The 27,109-nt window shown below is 55.0% G+C and overlaps 1 protein-coding gene across 5 annotated transcripts in view; it reads left to right on the top strand.

Moving 5' to 3' along the window:
* ARHGAP26 (Rho GTPase activating protein 26) overlaps positions 1 to 27,109 on the top strand; it is a 141,568-nt gene that overhangs the window by 62,228 nt on the left and 52,231 nt on the right. For 4 of the 5 annotated variants that reach the window (XM_086621833.1, XM_086621832.1, XM_086621836.1 and 1 more), the window contains exons 12-17: positions 918 to 954; positions 8,584 to 8,649; positions 9,227 to 9,301; positions 15,884 to 15,971; positions 17,088 to 17,146; positions 17,985 to 18,090. In XM_086621833.1, coding sequence (XP_086477959.1) covers positions 918 to 954; positions 8,584 to 8,649; positions 9,227 to 9,301; positions 15,884 to 15,971; positions 17,088 to 17,146; positions 17,985 to 18,090 — 431 coding nt within the window. The remainder of the gene's footprint in view (positions 1 to 917; positions 955 to 8,583; positions 8,650 to 9,226; positions 9,302 to 15,883; positions 15,972 to 17,087; positions 17,147 to 17,984; positions 18,091 to 27,109) is intronic. The other variant, XM_086621834.1, reaches the window with a different exon arrangement.

Raw genomic sequence — 27,109 nt, 5'->3', positions numbered from 1 at the left:
TGGACGCTGCCGCGCTCGGCTCCGGCTTGTGATGCTGATGGAGCACCATGGGGGGGTGTGTGCTTCTGTTGGGGCTCTGGGTTGATCATTTTAAAATGTTTTGCTCTGTTGAACTGGAGAAATACAACCTGTCCGATGGCTGATCTTCTCACAGCTGCAGTTTTCGTTATGCTAGGCTTTTAAATTGTCCTCAAACCCTGATTAAAACCTTCTGCCATTGTTTTCCCCCTTTTTACTGTATCCCCTGGAACGTCACTTTAATGTAAAGTAGCCGAGCTGTAGCAGTGATGGGGACAGGAGGAAGAGCACCGGTGTTTGGAGAATAGAGGATCTTGGGATGGAGCTGCAGCGTTGGCTCAGAGGGTTCCTGTTGTGGGCGTTGCTGGATGTGCTGCCTCGTCCTTCTGCATTTCGGGTCCTCTCTAAAGTAACGGCATTTCTGTTCCTCTCCCCCTGCCCCACTCATTTGTTCAGGCTGTAAGTGCTGTGAGCGAGGGTGGATTCCTGCCCCTCGCCAGACGTTGCTGTAACGCCCATAAGGTATGAAGGGAATTGTCTGCTTTGCTCTCAGTTTATGTCCTTTACGTGCGTCTTTGAGAAGAGCAGAGAGGAGAGGAATGTCCACCTTCGTTGTGCTTAAAAGCCCCTTTAGTTTCTGTTTTTACGTAGTCCGTCCCATTTGGGTTCTCTTGGTTTAAGAACTGTCCTAGTTGTTGTCTGAACATGACTCCAAAGCTGTGGCAACCTGGTGTTACGAATGCAGAAGGCCGTGGTGGTCTCTGGGGCCCTCGCTGCTGGGGGAGGTCAAGGCAGGTCCTCCTGACAGCTGCACCTGTTGGGGGGACGCCAGCCCTGTCAGCGGTCCCTTCCCGGCTGGAGCCAGGGTCTTCATAAGACTTTCTTCTTGTGTTTTCCAGGTTTACAACTCGAACAAGGACAACCAAAGTGAAGGCAGTAAGTATCTCCTTCCTGAGAAGGTGGCCATGCTGTGGGGTGCACAGACTTTGGGGGCTCAGCAGGAGAGGCTGAGCTGCCGGTGGTGGGGACGCGGGGCTGGCGGGGCTCGGCATGGGGACCGCAGGGTGGCCCTGGGGAGGAGCCGGGTCTGGCACCCAACAGGGAACCCATGCAGAAACTTGATGGTGGGACTTGGGAGATGGAGAGCAGTGCCAAGCTCTTCCCTTGGCACTTCGGAGCGCGTCCCCTCCTGCTTGCCCCACACCCTGGTGTCCTTGGCCGCAGCAGTGGGGCAGGGGGTGTTGGTGTGCCTCAGGACCGGCTTCTCTCGCTTGTCAGAGCCAAAGGGTGCAGGTGGCATCTGGGACCAACCAGCTCTCCTTGCTGAACCAGAATGCGGAAGACGAATGTACCTTTTCCAAAGGGGAATTGGAGCAAAACTGTAAAGAGTAAGGAGGTCCTATCTAATCAGGATTGTCAACAAGAGCCCTTAAAAAGAAAAAAGCTGTTTTTATTGTAGTTCGGGCAATCAAAGACTTGAGTCAAGAAAGCGCTTGTTTTTCTTCCTGGAGGAGCAGTTGCACCTGGTCCTGGCTCTTATGTCCTGTGTTTCAAATCCTTAATTGAGCCATTTCCCAGTAGGTTAGAATTGCCATAATTGCCATACTCAAAACTCTGAGCCCTTCCCTCCTTCCCCCAAAGTCATCAGTCACACGGGAGCACAGCCCGGGCTGATGGTTAGCAGAGTCCATTTTCACGCTGCCTCAGACGGGGCATTTTCGTCTGGAGTAGAAGCATTTTTCTCATAATAATAGGTCTAATTTGCAGGTAATGTTCCTCGCACCCATTTTCAGCCCTTGCACAAAACAATCTCTTCCTCCTCTCTGCTCTCCCGATGTGGCTTCTCCCTTCCCTGTCGGTCCTCCACGTCGTCAGCTGCACGTCCATCTCACCGTGTGTATTCCTCCTGGCTTTGTGTGACCCAGATGATCCTCACAGGGTTAGACTCTGTGCCTCGTGCTCGTGAAGGACAGTATGGCTCGTATGGCTTCACATATGGCTGGATATGAGGTCTGCCTAGAGCAGCTCCATCTTTTCTCCGTTTTACGCAGGGGCAAAATGAGTTTTTTGAGGCACAGACAGCCGGACTCGCTCAACTCTGTCCTAACCTGGCCATGAGCTGTCCCTGCTCCGCGTTCCCTGCACACGGGTTCTGGCTCTGCCGGGGCAGTACGTGGTGGTTTGGCTCAAGAAACGTGTTAAAATAACCATTTTCTAAACTTTGTTGAGGCGTGATGCAGAAGCAGGGAAAGCATTAGGAGTGGGGGTGGGAGGAAGGACTGGTGAAGCAATCGGTGAAGTAATTGCCACTTCTGAAAGAAGAGCTTGTCAAACCCTGACCTTCCCGTCTTACGTGCTGTCAGCTGGAAATCCTCGTGGGGCTCTGGCTTACGCTGGAGTCACCCTGCAAAGAAATGGTGGCTCTTTTGGAGATGGACAGAGCTGCAGTCGAGCGTGTCCATGACTTTCCCAGGGTTGTTTGTGTTGTCTAATCCAGGTCTTCAGCTGCCAAGCCTGCAACGGGTCCTAGGTTGGGGTTCCTAAATGCCTCTTTATGGTGTCCTTAGGTAAGGGCTGTTGGGGTGATGGTGCTCAGCTTCTTCATCTGCCCCCTCAGTGCCAGCTCCTGCCCGTGGTTGATTGTGCACAGCCTTCTCGGGGACCCCCATTAGCAGGGGTGCGGGCAGGACCAGGCTGGCCCACAGGCAGCATGGGGCTGCAGGCAGCGTGGCACTGCGGGCAGTGTGGGGCTGGAGATAGCGTGGGGCTGTGGGCAGCGTGGGGCTGTGGGCAACGTGGGGCTGTGGGCAGCATGGGGCTGTAGGCAGCGTGGCACTGTGGGCAGCGTGGGGCTGGAGGCAGCGTGGGGCTGCCTGCTGTGCCCACTGCTGGCATAGAAATAGATTATTTTCCTGGGCTTTATCCGAGACGGGTGTACGTGTCGGAGGGGAATGTCTCACTGCGTGAGGTGCTGAGCTGATGCTTGTCTGGGAGGTGGTGATGCTCATCCAGGAGGATGGGCTGAGCGATTCCACTGCCCGCCACTGCTCTTTGGGCATGGCATGCAGGTGCATGGCACTGCTGGCCCCCCAGTGCATCCCAGCTGTGCTGGAGGCCAGTGGCTTTGAGGAAGCAGATTTGTCCCTGGGCTGGTGACAGCTCCCACGGTCGCCTCCCGTGTCGGATCCCAGCCCGGCGCTGGGCTGCCTGTGCCGCTTCAGACAGTTGTTTGTTTATAGTGCTGGTGGTGAGCGCAGCCCACGCGCCGGTCGTGCCGCTCCGAAGCAGCTCAGCGTTTGGCAAAGCGTAGCGAGGCTTTTCACAGAGCCACCAGATGCCAAGTTTTTCTCCGTGTGTCTCCTCCAGCCGAGTACAAAGCTGGGGTTCCATCAGCCGAGGAGGCTTCGGCAAAGTTTCTTGTCTTTTAGTACCTCTTCTGTTTTGATGGTCTGTCTTAAAAATGAGAACAATCCTCCTTTTCTGCTCTGAAGACCCTCCGCCCCGGGGGGTGCAGTGGGACCCTAGACTGGAGGCTGTTGTTTTATCCCGGGCCGTCTGGTGGCAGTTATTTTCACATACGCCTCGGGCTGCCGCGGGTACGTTCCGACATCTGCCTCTGCTTTAGCCCCATTAAACCCGTGTCCGCAGCGAGCGGCTCGGCCTCGCTGTACCTAAAATCGATGCGGGGGGTGGCTTTGTGCCACGCGGCCCCTGAGCCAGGAGCTTCCTGTAAGGACTCGAGTGCGGTGATGGAGTGGGGTCCGGATGCGATTCCTGACCCTGAAAACCTCCGCGCCTCTGGCTCCTGCCCGGGTGCAGCTCGGTCTGGGAGAGACTGGCAGTGCTGTAGCACTGGCTAAGTGGCTACTACCTAATTTTACAGAGCTTTGGGGTTTTGCATGCTACGTTGGCCTACGGGGTGGTTTATCCGAATCTTCCCTGGGAGCTGGGAGGAGGCAGTGCCGAGCGGTGCAGGCAGCGGGTGCCGTGAGCTGCTGGGGCCAGATGGCTTTGGATGCACTAGTTGGCAAACCAGGAGGGCTTGCCCTGCTCTGGGGAAACAAATCCTCTAGGCCATTGGTGTGCGTTGCGTGGAAAAGCACAGAACTCCCTTCCCTTCCCCTCCCCATCATTTCCCTCTCCTCTCACCGTATCCACTTGGTTCCCTATTAGCTCAGGACCCCGTCAGAAACTGTCTTTATTTTCACAAGCTCTGCATAGACCTGGAGTCCCGTGACTGCCTCATCTGCCACCGTGCGTGCCCGGGTGGCCTGGCCCTCCCCAGCAATCTGCATTTCCCCATCTTGGCAGCTCACTGGTAGTTTGAGACTTGAAGTTAAGGCTTGAAAACTTGTTTCTCTCTGCTTCTTATTTCTTCCTTTCTCTATGGCTCTTAATTCCATAAAGTCTTTGAAAAGAGTTTGTAACAATAATCATCGTGGTGCTTCGTTACACGGCACGGAAACGCGTGGTGGGCAATGCAGAAGAGCTTGCTTCGACCTTGCGTTGCCACGACCGATGCACACACAGCTGGAGTCAGCAAGGTTGCCCGAGGATAAACAGAGCTGATTCAGTCTTCTTGCCCCTTTACTGATGCTCTGATATGCTGTGTCAGCATAAAGTGAAGGAATTAATGGATTAAATAGAAATAATCTGCCAGGCAGAAATAGAACAGGATGAGACCAGCTCAGTGGCGCTGGAAATACGATGCTACGGGAAGGTCAGATAAGTGTGTGTGTGTGCAACAGCTGTAACACAAGCCATGTGTGTCACCTGTGCAGATTTAAAATATTCCTCTGCCAGATCACGGTGTGAATGCTGCTCTGTGCGAAGAGCCTGTGCCCTGGGGCTGTGGCACAGCTCTCCTCGAGGGGGGGCGCTGCCGGAGGCTTTGCACCTGCGGCAGCTCTGAATGCCCGGGCAGAGCAAAGCGCTGCCCCTCATCCTCAGGGTTTGTAAATCCACTCGCTGCTGTGGCTGAGAGGCCGTTTTAAACACACAGGATGAGGGATGCCTGTTGGGAAGAGTGGGATGCCTGTTGGGAAGAGCGGGATGCCTGTTGGGAAGAGCGGAGCAGCGCGGTGGCCGTGCTCTCCGGTGGCACCCCACCGCCCCCCCTCGTCCCCTGACCCAGCCAATGGCAGGAGGCAGCTGCAGACACTGGAATTCCATCGGAGCAAGGGTGTGGGTCCCGTCCCTCCTGTACACTACCTCTGCCTTGCTGCAGCAGCAGTTCGCGTTGCGGTCAGGCTGCAGACTTGGCTTTGGTGGGGTTTTTGGAGCACTTTTTTTTTTCCCCTTTATTTTTTTTTTTGTTAGTCTTTCTGAACCATGTCAGTGCACAGGTCCTGCTGTCAAGGCGTGGAGGAGAGCTGGGATGAGGACGGGGCTGTAACAGGCCGGACTCGGTCTGGCGGAGCTGCAGGGACCGCGGACGCTGCGTTCCTGCGGGCACGCTCACGCAGCGTGGCTCCTGCCGGCCCCAAAAGGCCATCGGTTGCCCCTTTCTTTCCCCCCCTCCCTGACCTGCAGCCACGCTCAAACAGAAGCTGAGTGGGGTCTAAGGTGCTGGACCAAAGCTCAGGGCTGTGGGTCGCTTTGCTGCTGGGGCGGACGGAGCGAGCGTAAGGAGCGGGACAGCAGGAGATCAAAACCCAACTTTGGTCCGTGCTGTTGCTGAACTGAGTCGTTGGGTAAATGAATGAGAGAAGGAGAAGCTGCTCCTGTGAGAGGGGAAATCAAGCTTTTACAATGCTCATTAAAAGTTAAATTTAAGGATGAATAAAGGCACTTTGGATATTTAATCAGATATTATTCCTGGATATAACCAGTGCAAATAAATCCCTGACCTTTCCTGATCCAAAGCTCAGCAACGAGTTGAAGAGCTTATTCATCTCCTTGGGAGGGCTGTGCTCGGTCCCGTCCGTCTGGAAGGACGGCTTGGTTTCTTGCCTCTGCTGTTGCCGAGCGCTGCGGAAAGGTGCGGTGCCAGCCTCTCACTCCGGGACGGAGCGGTGGGCACTGCGCGGGGAGGGCACGTGCTTGTAGGTGTCTCCTGCTCAAGTCCAAACATGTGAGGGACCAAGGGAAAACTGCTGGTTTACGGAATGGATTGGCACTTAAAGTGCGTGGCAGAGAGCCTGTAATGGTGATCTGTGTTGGGTGGACAGCACTGTACTGGGTTTGTACTGGGTTTGCCAGTGCAAAAGGGTTTCTAGACTGTGGTTTCTTGCTTCTCAGGTGCCCTTGTGTTTGTGCTTATCTGTGATCGGTGATATGGTAGGCTGTGCCCTGCTGATTGATGGCACATATTGATTTTATGCTGCATCTGTGCTTGGAGAGTGGTTGGGAGAGGTGCTGGAGAGCCCTCCGGGTGCCCAGCACAGGGCCCTGGAGCTTCTGGATACTTGCACATCCTATGGCACAGGCATCCTGCAACTTGTGTGCTTATTTTGGCTCAGCACTTTGGTGTGCTTGCCCAGAAAAACATAGTAGAGCTGTTTGACTGTTTCACTGTTTCAGGTTCTCGTGCCATTCATCAGAGTTGATGCCTCCCGGAGTTCCACCTCTTAGAATCATAGAATCTTTGATGATCTTTGAGGTCCCTTCCAACCCCAACCATTCTATGGTTCTATGATCTAGTTCCAACCCCCCCTGCTATGGTCAGGGACACCCTCCACTACACCAGGCTGCTCGAAACCCCATCCAACCTGGCCTTGAACACTTCCAGGGATGGGGCAGCCACAACTTCTCTGGGCAACCTGTCCCAGTGCCTCAGCACTCTCAGAGTGAAAAATTTCTTCCTTATATCTAATCTGAATCTGCCCTCTTTCAGTTTAAAGCCGTTGCCCCTTGTCTTATCTCCATATACCCATCTTAAACCGCTCAGCCGTGCTGTACCATGCTCCGTCAGGTGTGACCGGGAAAATCCTGCACTTCCCAGGGAGTGGAGCCCGGCATGGCTCTGTCCTGGTCCCGGCGATGCTCCTCCTGTCTGCTGGGCCCGTGGTGCCGCGGGAGGTGTGATGGTGGTGGGGGTGGATGATCTCTGTGAGCTCGAGGGCCAGCCAGGGCAAAAGGGTTTCGCTTGAGGTGCCAGGAGGGCAGCGGGCAGGCTGCCTGCCTGGCGTCCCGTGTCCTCTGCCTGGAATGCTCATCCAGCCCTGGAGCCCGGGGTGACTTTGCACACCCTTCTCGGTGGGGCTTCTGCCGTATGAAAGGTTTCCTAAACCTTTATATGGGGAGGAAGTAATTTTCCTTAACAAATAGCTGTCTGCGGGCAGTGTTTTCCACGCAGCGGTGGAAAGCTGACTAAGGGATGAATTCTTCCAGCAGGTGTTTGGATCAGCGTGTTAGTGATTCCTTGAAATGAAACGTGAAAACCTGCAGCGACATGAGTTAGTTGAGTTTTACATTCCATTAACTCAGAGGGTTTAGATCTCCCTCTCAGGCAGAGTCAGCTGCCTTCAGGACATCCTAATTTGCACCAAATAAATATTTCATTTGTTCTAATAAAAGAAGGGGCTGTTCTTCAACTGTGCGGGCACGGTGCGGGCAGCGTGTAGGCATTGGGGGGGCCGGGGCTGGTGCTTGCTGGCTCCCCAGGGACAGGTCCCCTCCTGCAGGAGATGCTTGAGACAGAGATTTGACCTGAAATTCGTTCCCGTCTCCCAGTCCCTATTGCCCTTCCACTGCCGCGTGCCATCAGCTCTCTCCTCTTCGTGGTATGTTTTTACCTCCACGCTTTCATCTTTCTTTTGATTTCTTTACTCCATTTTCCTTCACAGTTCTCTCCTGCTTCTCTTTTCCACTTGTTTCTTTCCCAGTTCTCCTTTTACCATCACTTTTCAATGCTCTCACCTGTTGTGCAGCTTGTCCTTGAAGAAACCTGCATCTGCACAAAACCACCCCAAAAAGCCCCAAGGAGAAATCGGAAGCAGCGGGAGCCCCTACCACTGCCCCCGGCAAAGCCCAGGAGCTCAGTCCCATGTCCCAGATATGCTGGCAGTCCCGGGTATGGGGTGATGGGCATGGCCTGGAACATCTCTCCGGCACGTGGATGGCTTGGTTAGGGGTGGAGAGCTGAAAGGATTTATAGGAATTACGTGGGACTCGTCAAGCAAACTGCTTCATGTGCCATTTTCAAGGATTTGTTTGGTCAAAAATGTATATGATTCCCCTTTTTTTCCAAGCAACCTGTTGTCAACCTTCCAAAGGTCTGTTCAGGTTATCTCACCTCGATCCTAAATTACTGTTTTGACCAACTGCAGCTGTAAATGCCTGGCAGAGCCTGGGGCTGCGCGGCAGGCTCGGGAGGTGCCACTCCGGAGGGATGCGGAGGCTGGAATGATGGATTATGCCTGGGTTACACCTGGTACAAGCTTCTGTACTTGTGCCTTTCCACCCTGAACGCCTGATTTATCTCCTCCTCCTTCCTTTCCCCTCGTTAGAGCAGCGGTGCAGCATTGCCACGAATGTCAGCGACGCCGCGGGACGAGCGCTGTGCCGGCGTGGTGCCATCCCTCTGCCACGTCCTTACCGCTTCTCTCTCCTCTTCCCTTTCAGCCGCCCAGCTGGATAATATCGGCTTCAGCATTATCAAGAAATGCATCCACGCTGTCGAAACAAGAGGTAGAGCAGTTCCCAGATGGTCTTGTTTCGGGGGACAACCTCGCAGCTGTTTGTAGTGGAGCAATCGCTTAACCTGCTCTTTTCGGGAACAAAAATGATTCATTAACCCTCGGAGACCCACATGGCGTAAACCCCATCGTACGCTCGGGCAGACGCCTTTGCTGAGAGGCGTTTGCCCTGTGGCTGGGGTTAGCGGGGGCAGAGGTGGGAGATAACGCCCTGGATGTGCCAAATGGGGGAAGGGACCATGCTGGGACTGCGTTTGAGGAGCCCTTCCCGTGGTACCGCTGCAGAGCGTTTCCACTCACGTGGGATAGCAGAGAGGTGGGCACTGCCGTGGCTCCCTTGGTGACACTGGTGTGGGGGAAGATCTCCTTGGATCTTTTATTCCTGAGCTAATTGGGGGTAATGCTTTTAATCAAGCCCTGACATCAAACCCAAATTTTACCTTTTTTATGATTTTCGATGTAGTTGCTGAGAGGGTTTAATTATTTTTGCTATTAGAGAAGGCAAAGAAATGAAAGAGATGTGAGTAGCTCTTTTGACGTTCTCCTAATATGCTCTTTATTCTTCCTAGGGATCAATGAGCAAGGGCTCTACCGAATCGTTGGAGTAAACTCTCGAGTTCAGAAGCTGTTGAGTATATTAATGGGTAAGTATCTCGTATTTCCTTAAAGGCAAGGAGATTGTGCTGCTTTTGAAGTCGTGCCAGCCGAGAACGGAGGCTCTTGTCGGGGTTCCTAATCGTGGTGAATGTGCTCGCAGGGCCACGTGGTGTTAGAGGCCAGGAGGTCCCGTGGCACCACAGGCAGGTTTGCAAAGGTAGGACTGGTGTAGGACATTGCTTTAAAAGGTCTTCCGGTGCAGTCACTGGTGTCTTGCTCACATGCGCCCTGGATTTTGGCAGCCTTCCCAAACACAAACTAAAATCTTCAAAGAAATACCTGAAAGCTTTGATTTTTAATCTCGTACCTGCCACGTTGTTCCCAGAATACTTTTTAATTGTTTTCTCTTGTGTGTTGCATGCTGCCCATGACTCTTCTTACTTTCCCCTTGGACCTTCTTGTGCCTGTTTGAAGGTGGTCTTGCCCAGACCTTTCAAGCACGTGTTTCCCCCGTGCCTGAGGCATCGGGTCCTGCGGTTCTGGGTGCTTGGGAGGAGAGAAGGTGTCGGGTCACACCACGGCAGAGCTTGGTGTTGATGTTGTGGGGCTCCTTTGAGCACTGGCCCCAGTGTGCAGCCACTGGGCAGCTGCCCAGCAGCCCTCAGAAACCTCTCCCCACCTCTGAGAGGGTGTGATGGCAAGAGAGAGGCTGTGGTGTTCGCTACAAGTGCCTTTGTGCTCTGACCTGGCTTACCCGTGGGTCTGATCTGAGCACCCAAACGTGCGAGAGTGACAGGTCTCATGAGCTGGTAGTTATTCCTGGTGCAGGTCTGGGACCACTACGGCTGCCTTTTCCTGGAGCAGTTCCGTGGTGGTGGGTTTCCATCACCCCAGAGCCGTGCAAAGCCACGTGTTGGGTCACGCTTGTTGGTTTGCGTTGGAGAATCTGTAGCCTGACTCCCAGCCCAGCTTCTGTGTCGACTATAGCCCAGGGGTTATGCTTGGCCCAAAGAGCAGTGCGAGCCATTCCTCTCTTCCGTCTTTTCCCTACCTTCCCAAGCCTTGGCCCCTCCAGCAGAACGTCCCTGGCTCCCTGTGCCCTTGTCTGTGGTCCAGGCTGGTGCTGAGGTTGGCTGTGGCTCTGTGTGACCAAACCATTTCATCCCCTGCACTAGCAGGTGGCATTTCCATCCCCCAGCTGCAGCCCTGCGGGAGTCTGTCTGTCCAGACACGCAGGAGACAGACATTTAAAGAGCCGTTTCGAGAAAGCTCACGCTTGGGTGGGAGAGTGGCAGCTGAACTCTGCCAGACCCAGCTCATCCTTCTCAGACTTGGCAAACCCGCCTGTGAAGTAGGTGTAATAATGAGGAAGCAAACACTTGGTAATTTGTTAGTGCCTTTACAAATGTGTTTGCTGTTCCTCGGGGAAAATGAGTGACATTCATGGTCGTCTTCCTCTTTCCATTCACTTCTTACCATTCTTTTGTGACATGACTTCCTTTTCCTTCCTTTCACAAGGTGCCAGTGCTCCTTTCTCTGGGTATTTCTCCTTGCAAAAAGTTTTAATCTGTTGTGTTTCACTTTCAATGTTTTTCCTTCTCCTCTTCCAGTTCCCCCTTCTTTTCCCACCATTAAGATGTTCACTGAGCAAAGCCCGTGGTGGCTGTTAGAGCTGTCAGCATTAACCTATGCAAAACTGATAATCCAGGAATAATTAGGAAACAGAAGGGTAAGGCTCTAAATCCACCTGACGCAAGGGGACCTCTCTGCACCAGTTTTGCTCTGGCATTTGGAAAGTTCGCTGCAGTCACAGGAGCTGGTGGCTGACTCGTTTATTAGTAGAAGTTTGGCGTAGGTTCTGGGACATGTGAGTATGTCCTGCTGCCACCCAAGTGCCGCAGATAAGCCCGAGCTGTCTCATGGCACGCGCCTTTGGCACCGTTGCGTTGGAGCATCGGTTAAAGAGCAGTGCCTGTGGATAAAAATAAGTTGGGAATGGGGTGGCCCACGGTGCAGCACGTCTGACGTTCCGGGTCCTCTGCTTGTGCTTTCCATGTCGCTGTGCATCATCTCGCCAGCTTGCAGAGCAACTCGTCCTGTTTTCTGCTCACAAGGGTGGTCCTGGGCTGTGTCAGTGCTGGTGGGGGCGGCGGGGCTGTGACAGACGGCCAGGCTTGCCTGGTTTGAGAGCTCGCCGGAGCTGGGAGGGATTGGAAGTTCTGGACACCATCCAGCATCCATTATCTCCTCAGCGGCTGAAGCCACTCAGCTGTCGACCTCGTGTCTCATAACGCGGTGATATATCGTCAGGGGTTTTCCTTTGTCCCGGCACATCTTCATTAGCTGTCGGTGCTGGAAGCCTTGTCAGAGGCCAGCGCGTGCCGGGGGCGGCCCAGTGGGCACTGGAAGTGGGACCCCCTTTGGGGATCTCCCGTGCCAGGATGCTTTGCAAACCCGTGACTCCGTATCTTTCTCGGAATTGCAAGCAATTAAATCATCTTTGACAACCCCAGCGTTCAGGCGGTCTGTGAAGTCGGTGTCAGACAGAAACGTGTCCGTGGTCGGATCCCCTTCTGTTCTCGGCCGCCCCCGAGGCTCTGACGTCCCGCCGGTAGCGGCACTGCTCCGCTCGCGTTCCGATCCGATCCGACCCGCGTGAGCTGCGGAGCCCAATTGTGCTGACAACTTCAGGTCTCCCTTATATTTAGAAATAAATGTGGGCAGCGTTAGTGCTTCACATACAGTCTAAATGGCACAAAGATCAAGTTTCCCTGCGCGGTGGCTGGGGTCAGCGACGCTGCCGGGAGGTTCTTTGGCACGAGGTGTCTGTGCAGGAGATGGGCACTGTGCTTGGCCGACCGCGGAGCAGAGCCTTCCCGTGGGCAGCAGCTGGGTCAGGGACAGCGCAGGTCCTGGGTTTGGGCAGGACAGGTTGACACAGCAGGGAGGGGTGCCTCCCCCAGGGCTCGTGGGTGGCAGGTCACCCGTGCCAGAGCAAGCCGCCCTTCCCTAGCCTTCATCACCATCACCATCAAAACGAGGACAAAACCCAACAAATAAACTTTTTTGTCAGTCGGAGCTGCCATGAAAGGGTTCACTGTGGAAGTGTGTGCGCAGCGGGCAGCGGTGGTGCCAGCGGATCTGCTGCTGAAACTGGGCACTAAGATGAGCAGAACGTTACAGGGTCTGATCTGCTCTTCTGGCTCCTTCCCAGTGTGAGCCGTGAGGGTGGGGAGTGGGGCTTCCCACAGCCCCTCGCTGCTGGCACACAACGTGCCCTGCGGCTCTTTCGGAAATCTCTGCAGCCACCCTGGCGCGGTGAGGATCGCGGCTGGGTGACGGGGCGTTCCCCAGGCGGTTCCCTGTGCCCTGGAGAAATTGGTGAGGGATTGGAACTGGCTGACTCATAAATGTGAAGGTCAGGGGGAGCTGGTTATCAGCTCTGAGCCTTTTCATGGCACCGCCCGTGGAATTTCACCTAGTTTGTCATGAATCATCCCTATGAGCTCCTGGATGAGCTTTTGAAAAGACACCCAGTCTGGAGTTGTTTGTTCAACTTCAGTGAAGGCCTTGCTATTAATTATTTTATTTTTTTTTAAAGGGATTTGGGTTTCTTTTTTTTTTTTTGATGGAGGCGTTTACTATGCTGAGCTTATCTTTTAATCTACTAAAATTGCCTCCTTAAAAAGGTAGTGCCATAGGAAGTTGCCTTGGCATTGCCGAGGAAGGATGATGCTCGTTTGTGTGATTACTGAGAGGCACGTGACCTTTGTGTGCATATACATTTCTTAACTGTTTACTTTTTCAAGTGCTCCTCTTGATGTTTTTTTTTTTAATTAAAATAAACCCTTTGCCCTAAGGGAAAGCCTGACTCTTGTTCAGTGCATTCTTTTAATTAGTTCTAAAATTACACCGTGCTTACCTATCACTTTAAAATTCAAAAGCGCATTATACGTGTCTGTGAAAAGACAAATACCCGCCGGGCCGGATCCGTGGGACCAGATGGCGTCGGCAGCTGGATCTGGCGTCGGGCTCGGCCTTGGTCGCGGTGAGCGCCTCTGCGCCTGCGCCGGCTCTCCAGGGATGCTTGGCACAGCCACGTCACTGGAAGGACCCGTGGCTGTGTCTGCCGGGGTCCCCGCAGAGGTTTCCCGGGGATTTCGGTGGGAGCAGGATCCCTATTGTGTTCCCAGGTCCTGCTCACCTGGAGCTCGGCGCAGTCAAAGCCTTCAGCGCTGGAGCGGCTGGGAGATGCCAGGACCGAGGTAGCAAAGAGCGTTCACAAAGCAGCATCCCAGCAGGACAGAAACAACCTGCATATGCCCGCGGCCGGGGCACGCTCGTGCCCTGCTCATTCCTCGTGCCCGGATGCAGCTGGCACAGCGCTCCTCGCTACTGGCACCGATCTTTAGTCTGGGTCCTCGGCTCTGTGCGGGAGGTACCCGCAGCCGGGCGACTTAATGCCCATTAATTGTCAGCAAAGATTGACAAAGACATGCCCTCTTTGCCTGTGTCTGCCACTTGCAGATGGCAGCAGTCACCAGGAGCCCCCTGGCACGGCGGGGTCCCGGCGTGGGTGGAGGTGCCGAAGAAGGGAGCAGTCGCCGCTTCCCGAAGGTTCTTTTATTGCCAAAGCATGAAGGTGTTTTTGCAGAAATCAGTAAAAATAGCACCTGATCCATCTCGCTACGGAACTTCGTGCAAACAAGTCTGGCGTCCTGGCCTGGGCGGGGGGTCTGCGGGGAGCAGGGAGGAGCAGAAGGCTGCGGATCCCGGCACGCGGGGTTGCGATCCGCCCCGGGAAGGAGCGGGCTGCTGGTGCACAGCCTGCGAGTTAACAGCCGCGCGGTTCTTTGGATTTCTCTAAAGGAATTCTTAAAAGGAAAGATAGGAGGGGGAAAACATGCAGAAGGGAAGGGAAGGCCCCAGAGGAGATGGAGAAAAGTAGGCTGCTGTATTCGACAATAAAAATAGAGGTGCTTCGGAGGCTCCCCAGCCCCTGCCGCTCGCACTGCGCAGAGCTGGGAACCAGAGGGCAGGAGGGCAGCTCCACGGTTCCCGGGGAACCTGCGAGCTGGTGCTGGGAGTCCTCGGGCAGAGGTGGGGTGTGGGGTAAGGGCGGGTGGTGCCGGGGTGCCAAACCTCCCCAGCATGAGCACTGAGAGCGCAGTGGGGCACGGGGCGGGCATGCATGTGGTTACGAGTCGTGGGACTGCGTTTCCTCTGGGCATGTTGGCATCATGGCTGTGTGGGTGCCTGGTTCCCACGGAGCGGTGCCAGGGTGGAAGCACAGTGCCTTGCACAGATGCTGCATTGGTCCCAGGCCCCTTACACTGCATCACGGCCAGGAGAGCTGCTCTCCTAGGAGCCTGGCGATGCCAACTGTCAGGAAGGGCTGGCTGAGCCTGTGCTTGGCACTGCACTAGTAGTACCTTGCTGCCCTCAGACCCGCCGTGTCCTGGGGTGCTGGTTTGGCCTCTGCTGGCATGGGCACACTCCAGGGCTGCCCCAGGAGCCATGCTGCTCCCCTCTGCCCGGCTTGGCATCAGCAGGAAGAAGGTCTCAGTACCCAGGGACCTGCCATGACCAGGAGGGGCAGCCACCATCAGCATCATGTCTTGTAGCTCCTGCCCCTCCCAAGTGTCCTCCGCTATCCCTGGTCAAAGTCAGAGCTGTCGGGAGGAACTAGTTCTCCCCAAAGAGCATTTTGAAGATCCATTTGTGTTTTCATCTAAGGGAGGGTCAGGCTCAAACCGACCAGTGTCACCACTCCCGCTGTGTGCCTTGGTGTCAGCGAGAGGCTCCCAGGCCGTGGCGGTGATGCCAGGGGGCCGGTGGGTGTTCCTGCTCTGCGAGGCAACGGCAGCTTCCCAGTCCAATGCCACCTGGCAGCCAGCGTCGGGCTGGTGAAGGTGGCACGTTCCTGGGGGGGTGAGCTGAGCGAGGGTCCCCTGGGATGGGCAGCCTGGCGCATGGCATGTGAACACTGGCTGTGCCGGAGCCCGGCTGCGGAACGCCGTGGGGCAGCCTCCCTCCCACCCAAATGAAACGCAGCCGTGGAGCCGAGGGAGCACGGAGCTGCCTTCCCACTCCCTCTGCGGTGGGTCGGGTCGGTTCTGGGGACTCTTCCCCACCTTGGACTGGAGAAGGAGCCGCCTCCTGTCCCCCCGTACACTGGGGCAGAGCTCCTGCCTCTGCCACCCGTCTGTCCCGCTGCCTGCTGCGGGGGCCGTGCCGCCGCCGTTGCTCTTGCTCTTGGCCGTGGCGGTGCCTGGCAGCCTGCTCGGGGCTGGGGGTTTGTGCTGAGTCCGGGGGTGTCTCCGCGTGTCCTGTCTGTGCCCCGCTCTGTCACCGTCCCTGAACACCGCAGTCTCCTGTGCCCAGCGTAGCATCACGCTTGGGGTCAAACTGCCCATCTCATTGCTTGTAAGTCGTGTTTTTCTTCTCTTTGTGCACGTGAGCATGGCCCATCTTGCGCCATGGACTCTGCTCCCCTGCGGAAGGGTCTGTTGGGGATGGGCTTGTGCTCATCGGGCTGGGGAACAGCAAATAAAGTGGGACAAGATGGGATGAGCTGGTATTATCTCCACTTTGGTTCACTTCTATCTCTTTTTTTCCTTTTTCCTTAGATCCCAAAACAGCTACTGAAACAGAAACAGAGATCTGTGCAGAGTGGGAGATAAAGACCATTACCAGTGCCCTGAAAACCTACCTGAGGTAAGGGAGAAGCGCGTCACCTGGCGGGGGGCTTCAGGAGGGGCTCAGTGATGGCCTGGGGCATTGGTGCTGAACCTTAACAGCAGCACTTTAATAGAAACAAAGAAGAATCTGCTCGTAGAGCATTTATTCTGGCTTTTCCCTTGACCCTCCTGCATGTTTGAGTAGGACTTGGGGAATACGACCAGCTCTCTGGAAGATGCACGTTTCCCACAGACGTGATTTAAAGGGCTCGTTCTTGGCTCCCCTGCCTTGATTTCAGCTTTTCACGATGGGCTCCCACCTGCTGAGCGGGTGGCAGGAGGGGAGCGCGGTGCTCCTCCGAGGGCCACGGCTGCAGTGCCTTTTGAGAACCGGGTGCTGAGCTTTGTTGTCGTAATAATTTCTGTCTGCGAGCCGATGCCATTATCGCCGTGGGTTGTCTTCCCGAGGATTGGTGTGTTGGCAGCAGTCAGCACCTCATTATCCACAACGTGCTTCTACCTGTCGCGACTGCAGCTTCTTGCAGTTGCTGTTCTGTGCGTTGAGTTTTATTTGGGGGAGAGAGAGTGCAAGAGGGAGGCTAAATCCAATTAGGGTGATGAGTGTAATTAGCTTGGAGGAACTCAGCCTAGAAAATCACAAAACATGACATACTTTCGCATGATTGGCAACCTCTGCTCCAGAGTTCGAACTGTTTGCAAAGCGATGAAGAACGTCGGCAGCTCTAAGATGTCCCATTGAAGGGATGTGGGAGTGGGAGGGGAGAATGGGGAATTTAATGGGAGCGGTGAAACGGTGGCTGTTAAAGCTTTATGACCAGGCTTGCTTCTCTTTTTAATTTATTTTTAAACTTACATGGAAATCGTGGGCTCGCTAATGTACCGAAACTCTGTGTTACTGAAGGAACGCTAAAATGAGAAATGAATTTAGCGTGGCACAGGAAAGGGAGGAAGAATAAATCGAAGGTACTTCAATAGATCTTACTCCTTCCGATGGGGGAAATTAATTAGAGTTGCTATTGCTTAATTCTGCGCTTCTAAAAACGGAGCTGAACTTATGGTAAGGGCAAAGCTTGATTTCTGTGGATCATGTTACTCAGGTGTCTTTTGTCCGTGTTACCTTTTTATCTTCCAGAATGCTTCCGGGGCCGCTCATGATGTACCAGTTTCAAAGGAGCTTCATCAAAGCAGCGAGTGAGTTTATTGATGTTTATGGCTGCTCTGAAAAAGGAGCGTCATTTGCAAGCGAGCGAGCGTAACCTCTGCCCTGCCCCTTCCCCACCGACCTCCTTGTTCTTAAGTCCCGGAAAGCAGAATAGGAACAGAGAGAGAAGGGGCGAGTGGTTGTCTGGGATTTACTGGATGAAAAGGAGACGTGGATGGTGGGGGGGAGCGGGGCTGGCTGGTGGCAGAAGCTGCCGCCGCCACGGTTCGTTCTCATGTTGACCATCGTCTTGCCGAAACGAGGGCGGCGGTTGTTCGGACACCACCACGGTGTTTGATGGGCGCAGTTGTGGTTCGGATGTCTGCGCCGCTTCCCTGTGGCTGCCCCGGGGAAGGTGCTGTGTATGAGGGTGGGTGACTCTGCCTTGGCAGCTGTGCAGCCTGTGCGCACGCGGGTGGGACCAGGGGGCTCGTGTGGCCCGTGGCCACATCAGAGGTGGCCTCCTTGGCTGGCTCCCGCGTAGGCTGTCAGGGCACGTCTGCCAGCGCTGGCGGACCCAAGCGGCGTGTTGAGGACCAGATGCTACAACCTTCCCTGGTCACAACTGGCTTTTCACGTGGCTGGTGGCTGCTCTCAGCTCACTGTTTCAGCCTGTGAGCTTCTTCCTTTTGGAAACAACTGGTTGGAGTTGGTAGAAACGGAAAGTGCCAGGGAGGGTATCCACCGCGTGCCTGGGTGTAAGGTGGAGTAGGGAGCAGGAGCCTCAGGTCCCCAGGATGTCTGTTGGTGTTAACGTTCGGGCCTGTGTGCCTTTTTCCATAATAACCCCCCTGATGTGGAGATAATAATTTTTTATTTCCAATGCAGAACTGGAGAATCAGGAGTCGAGAGTGTCAGAAATCCACAGCCTCGTTCATCGGCTCCCGGAGAAAAACAGGCAGATGCTGCACTTGCTCATGAACCACTTGGCAAAGTATGTTTATGACTGATGTGTTTTTCTCTCCTTTTTCCACTTCTCCTGAAAGTTCAGAGTGGTAGGAAAGTTTCCTTGTTGAGACATATCTGGTTGGCGAGTAACTGGAAACCTGTGTGTGAGTGAAACGAGGGCTGACGGTTGGAGTGGTGCGGGAGGGAGCGGGGCTCTCCTGCTGACCCCCATCCCTGCCATCCCTGGGGTTCCTGCTGTCCCTGGGGTCCCTGCCTGGGCAGCCGTGCCCCAGCCCTGTGGCAACAGGAGGAGCCCACGCACGGATGGGAATACAGCGTTGGTGTTAGTGGCAGGGTGATGGGGTTGGGCTGTGCAGAGGCAGGAGCTGAGCTGCTCACTGGGTTTCAGATCAAGCCCAGTATTAAAGGACTAAGAGCTATTTCTTTGCTACAATAGAAAACTGCTCTGGGACATATTTTCTGCCTTTATTCAGCCTGATTAATCAATACTTCTAGGTCACCTTGAAACTTTTCGAGGGCAAAGGAACTGAATATATTTTTTTGCTTTCGGTGATAGAGCTGACCTGTAATTTCCCATCTCCTTCCTGCTCCTGCTGGTTACCATGGAAACCTTTGATTAGTGTTTAAAAAGTGAGAGCAGCATCAGGTGTTCGTGCCAGCCTCAAGGCTGCGGGGCCGTACCTGCCCTTGGCGTTGGCGCCGGCGCTGCGCGAGCAGGAGGGATCAGGCAGGACTCGGAAACCTGGGGAACGAGTTAATGGGCAGAACTGTTTAGAAGAAGGTCTGGGAGGACCTGAAGTTGTCTGTTTAACAGGAAAAACAACAAATGGGATTGAAATAGGCTTAAAAATGACTCCAGATGCTTTCTTGTGACACGGTTTGTGTCTGTTCCACGGACTCCCCGACAAGGCTGTTAAAAACCAAAGAGCTGGTTCAGATCTTGGTTTCAAAACCTTCTGCACTTACAGGCTCAAGCCAAGGGCCGGCAGTTCCAGGGATTCCCGTCGGCCAAAAATGTACGAGGAATCTCAGAACCACTTCAGTGCTTTTCATTTAAAGGCAAACCTGGTGGTGTTTGAGAGGGAGAGGCAGCGAGGGGAGGCAGGTGCCACGATGGGTTTCACGCTGCTCCAGGAGCCCCGAGAGGGCAGCCCGGGCTGGGGCTGGTCACTGCGGCTCTTCGGAACGAACCGGCTGAGGCAGCGGTTCCATAAAGCTGGATTAAAGCCGGATTAAAGATGTCGTGGTGGAGATAAAGCTTCACATCTGCAGAAGGTGGTTGGAAGGAGGGAGAGCGTGGCAGAAGGGACGGGAGCCTGGCTGCTCCGGGTGACCTGCGTGGGGAAGGAGGATGCTCTGGGGTGGGGTGGGGACCGGCGGGGTTTGGGTGCTGCCCCGGTACTGGCGAGGGGAGCTGAGAGCAGCGTGGCCGCAGCGACTGCGGGCACAACCGGAGGGCCCTTCCTGACCCTGCCGATCTGGGCTGCGCTTCTCAGAGGGGATTCCCTCAGCTGGTTCTGGGTTTTTTTATTTATTTTAAGTAATATATGAATAATCAAGGTTTGGGTTTTTATCAGATGAGCTAAAAAAAATATTTCTCACAGTGTTACTGCGGAGATCTCTTACACAAACCCAGGAGTCAATCTGTACCGGTCAAATAGAGAAAGAGAGTCCGTCCCACCTTGTCCGACATCTCCGGGTTGCTGGTTTGTGCGTTCGCCGTTGCTCACTGCAGAGGGACGCGGGCACCTGGTGTGGCGTGGGGCTGCGGTTAGTGGCAGTAATAAACCCCTGCTGACACAGCTGGGCACATGCAACGTGGCAACTACTGTCACAAATTAAGTATCAGCCGGGATAAGAGGGGGCTGAGCAGTGCCCTCCCTCTGCGCAGCAGGGACACGGCGTGGATTTCCCGTGGGGGCTGGTGCCCCCCTGCAATTCGGCGAGAGGGGCTTGTGCCCCAGCGGGCCCTGCCTGGGCACGGGAACGCGCTGCTGCTCCCGGGGCACGTCCCCTGTGCAGGCGGGGAGAGGGGAGCTGGAGAGGGGGGGACATATCCTGGGGATGGGCGCAGGCAGGGTGGAGGAGGTGGGTGTATAAACAGAAAATGAAGTTGATTTCTGCCTCTTGCCATATCTCTAAGCCTGTTTGCACTCCCTCCTGTCCCGTGCTCAGGTGTCCAGGCAATGGCTCACCATGGAATACAGAGCATGAGCGATCCCTGTCCGTGCTCCCTCGTCGGGAACGTAACACTGCAAATTTCCTCCTCTGCTCTACAGACCCCAGTGCCAGTGAAACTCGCTATTATGGTGTTAGTCTTTGGCCATGAGTGGGTGAAACCTTTAATTTCCCTTCCTGGGACATGTTTGCACTGTCAGGATTCCTGTGATAAACCCAGCTGTCCCTGAAAGAGAGGACCTCTTTGCCTACTTTTCCAAGGGGATCTCTGCAGGAAAGCAGAACACCCGCAGTCGGACCGTCCCAGGAATCCCACGGCTGAGGACGCAGCAGCTGGTCAGTGAGGCTCTGCCTGATCTTACAAATCACCCGGTTTCTCGTGTCTTGGGCGGGAACAGCCCGTGTCTTTCAAAGAGCTGAAACCCATCTCCCGTTTCCTGCGGCTGTTTAGTTACCGGAGTGGCTGTCGCTTGGTCACTGTAAATCCTGGGAGCTTTCGGTGTTGGCAGAGGTGGCTGTGAGAATGCTCCTCACCCCCCCTTCAAAATTAAGAAACACCCTTTTTACCGAGCTACGTGACGAACCGATGCCAGGGGACGTGGCGGGCGCGGTACCCGAGCGTGGCAGACTCTGCCCCTCGCCCGCGCTCCCGCTCTCCCAAACGCCTTTTCCAGCCCCGTTTTTTAGCAGTTTGTGCCCAGCCTTCCCCGTCCCGTCGGGGTCCGCATGGCGCGGGACTCCTCACACCGTCTTCAGGACTTTCTTTATTCTGGGAGTTTTTCCCTGCTGTTTCTAGCTGGGAAAGGAGGAAAATGGCATTTTTCTGCCGTCCGTCGGGTGCAGCGGGCTGTCCCGCGGCACGTCACCTAGCAACCCACACTGCTGCCTTGTTTTGCTGCAGATATCTCCTCTCTGCCCAGCACCTATCGCCAGGAACGGCTGCACTGGGGTTTCAAATGCTTTTTTATCAACAGAATGTGCCAGCTCTGATTAAACCGATTTTTTTTTTTTTTCCCCTGCTAAAAACGTTAAAGCGGTTCAAAGCGAGGCGGGGGCACGCGGCCGTGCTGCCGGGAGCGGAGCTGGTTGCAGAAAATTGCCATTTTTGTTAGCGGAGCTGCAATACCATCCCTGTCTTTTTCTTCTCTTTTAATGTGCTTTCTCATTAAGTAATAGATGCTTTGGAGGTGCGAAGCAGGAGGATTTTGCTCGGATTATCTTTCAAGAATTTAAGAATTGTGGGGTTTTTTTGCATGGGCATAATTTGACATCTGAGCCTTGCTTTGTTCTTGCAGCGGTGAGGTCCAGGTTCTCCGATACAGATGGTGCTGTGCTTGTGCACCCTTCAGTTGGGCTCCCCACCCCCTGCCATGGCTCTGCACCCTTCCGAGCACCGCTCCGTGCACCGCTCCTGCTGCTCCGTGCGTCCCCCGGATGGAGGAGGAGCGGGGCCACCCGTGCCCCGCGCATCCTCTCCCCTCCTGGCAAAAGGTCAAAACAATGAAGGAGGCTGCAGGAGAGATGTGTGTACGTGTATTTAGCAGAATTAATTATCTGTAATCGCGCGCAGCTGCGGCCTGGCCAGCAGTGACTCGTTCCCCTTGGTTTTGCTGCGGAGGTGTTTTCTGGTTTACGTGTTTTAACCAACGCGATGGTGATTGCTATCTCTAGCACAAATTGTTTTCCACTTATCAGCACGGATGGTTTCCATGGGCTCTGCAGGGCTGCAGCCTAGAGATCCACCAAAACCCCCCCTCTGTTATGGCCCCTCGGTCGGATGGCGCAGGGGTGGCCGGGGGGCGAAGCGCGTTCCGGAGGGCTCCGCTCAACCGGGGCGTGTTGGCAAAGGAGAAGAAGAAAAAAAATCCTCCATGTCTTCTGCCTAAAAATACAACCCGGCACTTGTTTTCCTTCCCACGGCGCAGTCCTGTCCTTGGCAGCCCCGTGCCGTGCTGCCCGTGCGGAGCCCGGCGGGAGCCGGCGTCCCCGGCCGTGGCACGGTGCTCGCCGCGGTGTTCTCTGTGCCCGGTGGCTTCAGGAAACCCACCGAGGCACCTGCGCGGGCCCCGGGGGCGGCTGCTTCCCCAGAAAAGTGCTTTTCCCTGGGTTGTTTTCCCGCTTTCCCCGAAGGTGCAGCGGCGAGGAGGCTGACGCCTCTTGGCACGGCAGGTCTGATTTCATCCCCGTGGCAGCTGTTTATGCTGCTGTCTGGTAACTATTCATTTGCTTGATTTATGTATTACTTCCAGTAAGTCATTCTTGTCCAGGACGTTCTGGAAATTTCCACTAGCCGCTGAGATGCGCTTCTCTCATGTGCTCCTCGCCTGATTTGGCTGCCAAAAGAAAACGGAGCGAGCTCTATGGCCTGGCATGGCCGGGCCAGGCAGCCACCCTCCCGCCGTGCTTTGGAAATGCCATTTTTTTGCCTGGTGCCTATTTCTGATCCCTTTGGGTCACGGCACCGCTGGGTCCCGGGTGAAGCCCCAGTGGTTCAAGTGACCCAAAGGGTCTGGGCGCTCCCGTGGGTGGCAGAGGGCACGACACACGGAAGGTGACGCCCTGTAGGCATGCTGTGCCTCGCCAGAGCTGGGAGAATCCTGCCTGGGACTCGTCTGTCCTGGGTCTGGCTCTTGCCATGCTTTTTTTTTTCCCCTCTTTTTTTTTTTTTTCCCCCCTTTTTCTCTTGTTTTATTTCCCTGCTTTATGTCTGGTTTGGAGCATCGAGTCCTGGCACTGGGGAGCCAGGACGGGCACTGCTGTGGGGCTGCAGCCCTGCCAGCGTTGCTGCTGGTCTGGAACTGGAACCAGTGCCACCTGGCTTCTCCAGAGCCGCTGTGCCCGGGCATCCACAGCCTTGGGGACAGCCAGCGTGGGTGGTTTAAGGGAGAGGCAGAGAGGAGCTGCCATGGGGCATGAGCCCTTCCTGGCTGTGGCTCCCTGGAGCTTCATCCCCACCACGGTGGCCAGTGACCGATGGTGCCTCCGGGTCTGTGCCCCGGAGTTGTGTATCCGTGTGGGTCCTGTGGTGTGCGCGCGTTGCCTGTACGTACCCTGTGCAGACACGGCAAAGGTGTGAACCAGCACAGGGTGAGGGAGGGGGAAAGTTTAGGCTGATCACAACAAACCAAAACAAACCTGCTTTGGTTTTGAGAATACAGTTCTAAGCAACTATTTTAAATCATCTTCTTCCCGACTGGAGCCAAGCACGCTCAGATCAATAAAAACCCCTTTTGTTGTAATGCTTTGACAGGATGAGCAAGGGTAACCAGCTGTCTGTTTGTCGTGCTGTTCTGGCATGGGAAAAGCCGACCAGGGCAGCAGCGGTGCTGCGGGGGTCTGGGAGGGCAGGCGAAGGGGAAGGTAGCGGCTTCGGCAGCGCTGTGCCGGGGACCCATCCTTGCTCTGGGCTCCAGGATGTCCTCCGAGTCTCCCTCCTCCATCGCATCGGGCTCTGGGCAAATTCTGGGTATGTTTAATGGTGGGGACGGGTGGTAGATGAGAGATTGCTCTGCAGATTAGTCTGAAATCTTTGCGCGCCCGTCTTGCTCGGCTAATTTAATCACAGCATTTAACTGGGACCACCTGTAGCTCTGTGGACAGACAGAGGCCGCGGGCTCCGGCTCAGCCTCCGGCGGCTCTGGATTCTGCAGAATTTAAAACAACAACAAAAAAACAACAACAAAAAAAAACAAAAAAAAAAACCAAGCTGTGTTTTTTGGGCTTGGCTTCCTGTGATGCGTAAATTAGCAAAAGGTTTTGTTCTGCTTCTGCAAATGAACTTTTCACCTCCTTAGCCTGGATTGTCGATTGAGGAGCTGTTTGGGTTCCTGGTAGCTTCTTCTTCCGTGCTGCTCCAAAAGGTCCTCATCTTTCCAGAAAGCTCCCCAGCTTTCAGCTAGAGAGGTCTGCACTGCAGAGGCTGCAGCATCTCTCTTATCAGGTTCTTCACAACTCCCCTGTCTTCACCACGCGTAAGAGTCATCTCTCTAGATATGATAACGGATGTCTTAAATTAGACTGAAGCTTACATCACCGGCCTGGCAAGACCGATCGTTCAGGAGCGCGTAACGCGGCGTGTGCTGGGTTCGCTGCACGGTTTCGGTGGTTGTTGGGCATCTCTGCGAGCTCCTGCCGGCCGGGATCGCCGGGACAAGCTCCAGGCGCTTCGCGTTACTCAAGCGCGAATTCTTGTGGGCTCGTGTTTGCACTTTGCGTTGTTGGATGGAGGTTGTTGGTAGCAGGTAATTATTGGGATTCTTTTTAATTGTTTATCACAGTGCAAATGAAACTATGTACAGAAGCAGATTGACTCTAGAGTGAGCAAAAGATTTCCAATAAATAGCTGCCATCTCTCCCTGGTGGAGTCTCCTCCATCCCCGCAGACAGAGTGGGACTTAGACATTTTAATGAATCATAGAATCATAGAATCATAGAATGGTTAGGGCTGGAAGGGACCTTCAAAGGTCATCTAGTCCAACCCCCCCGCAAGGAACAGGGATATCTCCAACTAGATCAGGTTGCTCAGGGCCTCGTTCAACCTGGCGTTGAACGTCTCCAGGGATGGAGCATCCACCACCTCTCTGGGCAATCCCAGAGTTGCAAATGAGAGCTTCTCTAGATTGCTCTTTATGCTGAACAGACCCGGTACTAAACCAAATTCAATTGTATAGATTTTAGTCAAATCTCTTTTCAGCAGAAGAAAGGAAAATGAAAGGCAGCAACACCGAGATGTCTTCGAGCTGCAGTTTTCCACGGGATGCTGAGAGCGATCCCTGGCCCATCTTGAGATGATCCTCTTTCCATTAGCAAGTGACTAAATTGCACGTCTAGTCGAAGTCCAGACTTTTTCTAACTATGTTCAAACTTAGAAGGACGTATTTCTAAAAACTTTTGTGGGTGAAGATGCCCCTGGAGGGGTGGGGGGCAGAGGGTCTGAACGTGGCTGGGGCTGGGCAAAGCCTTGTTCCACTGGCAAGGACGGGACAGGCATTTTACCTGCCGTTGTTAACCAGGACTTTAATTTATTCTATAAGGCTGTTTATTTCTGCGTTCCCTTTCTTTCCATTTAAACAATTTGTTTAGGAATTCAGTGTTTTGGAGGGCAGGACACTAACCTTGCATTTGTGAAGCGAGCGCACTCCAAAATACCTCTAAGGTGGAAGAAAAAAAGTCAAAAAACCTGCTTTGTCACTCTTGCCTGCGGCCGAGGCACTTGGATGAGCACCCAGGTGTACACTGGGCTGGAGAGCGGTGGGAGCTGCACTTGCTAAACCCAGTGCTGGGTCTTGCTGGGAGGGTTTTTGGAAGCCCTGTGAACACTGTGGCTGTTGCCACCCATCAGGTGGGCTTTGGCGTGTTGCTCTCCATCACAGCAGGTCTTTCAGAAGATTTCTCGTTAACATTCACTTGCTCTTTCAGGCTTTTATTGCCCTGCTGGCTGTGTAGGTTTTCTCATTGCAGTGTGAGAGCATCAGCGATTTCTGGTTTCGGAGGAAAACCCGCCTGCACAGCTGGGGCTTTGCTGGGGGCACTGGGGCTGGTGGTGGTGCTCTTGTGGGGCTGTGGCCAGCCCTCACTGCAGCACAAGCCACCACGCTGCCACTAACGGGGCAAATAACTGTTATTATTGGAAAGAGGAGAGGCGTGATGGAGCGCAGCAGACTGAAGCTGTAGCTGAACGCCGTGCTGGCACACGTGCAGCCAAAGCGAGGGGAAGAGGCGCGGGGCCGGGGGGTCAGGGTGTGGGATACGGGAGTTGCGTTCAGCTGGTGTCGCCTCTCGGTCGTGTGCTGTGTGTGTGATGTTCGCGGCGTGGCGTTGGGGTCTGGCCCGTGGGGAAGGGTGGAGGGTCCTCTGCGGTGCGCGGCGTGAACAGGGCATCGCCGTGGCCGGGTGGCAGCGGCACAGAAGCCGGCATTTGCAGCCCTGGCAGCCCCCATTCCTGCTCCATCCCTGGGAGCCGTTTGAGGGTGAAACCCCTTTGGCTGTATTTCTGCAGGGGCAAACCGCAGTGATATTTCAACAGCAACCCGTGTCTGTGCCCATGGCTTTCACCGGGGCATCAGTGGAAACTCATGGTGCTGCCAACGCCGTGCCAGGGTTGGGGAATGCGGCAGCCCTGTGCCGCTCACCCCAGCCGCAGCCTCGGGCTGAGGGTTGGGGAGCAGGTTCGGGATGTCCCTGCCCACACGGCCCCCTGCGCTCTCCCATCAGGCTCAGCCCGCCCGCGGGCAGAGCGGGCGCCTTTGGGAACCCGGGCGACTCGGGCTGGGAAGCCTGGATCGGGGGAGCGTTGCAGCACCACGTGTGCTTTCCGTGCGAGTCGCAGCACGTACGGTATTCACACTGGTTAGTCTTACCAATACTGCGCTTCGCGTTTGGCCTCTGCATCTGTTCACTGCGATATGAGCGCTTGTGGGTTTGTTTTTTTTTTTTCCCTGGGAGTGAACCCAAGCATCCAGCTGTGGCCAGATTCACCCCGGAGAAAAAGAGAGTCTTGTTGGAGCAAGTCAAACCGCCCAGAAATGGTGCAGGCGCACGTTTTAGCCCAGCTGAGCCGGGAGAGCCACGAGCCAGGCAGCCGTTGCTGCAAACCCCTTTAATTCTCGGCGTTGCACCCAAAGGTTTTGTCGACTGCGTTCAGAAAGTTTCTCCTCGTCTTCGCTGGGAGGTTCTGTGTTTCCCTGGTGATCCGTCCTGCTTTTGGATCCGCTGGCCTCCGTCTGCATTCCTCAGCACTTGGCTCTCCGCGCTCGAGCGGCCGTGCTATGGAAGCTGTGATGCTGCGCGTCCCCGCAGCCTGCGGGAGCTGGGGCTGCGCGTGGGGCTGTTCCGCCCGTGCCCCGTCCCTGTTCCTGCGTGCCGAG

The sequence above is a fragment of the Tauraco erythrolophus genome, chromosome 16, assembly GCF_009769465.1.
Source record: "Tauraco erythrolophus isolate bTauEry1 chromosome 16, bTauEry1.pri, whole genome shotgun sequence".
Classification (NCBI taxonomy): domain Eukaryota; kingdom Metazoa; phylum Chordata; class Aves; order Musophagiformes; family Musophagidae; genus Tauraco; species Tauraco erythrolophus.
The sequence above is the reverse complement of the archived record's forward strand: the minus strand, read 5'-3'. Positions and strand labels throughout refer to the sequence as shown.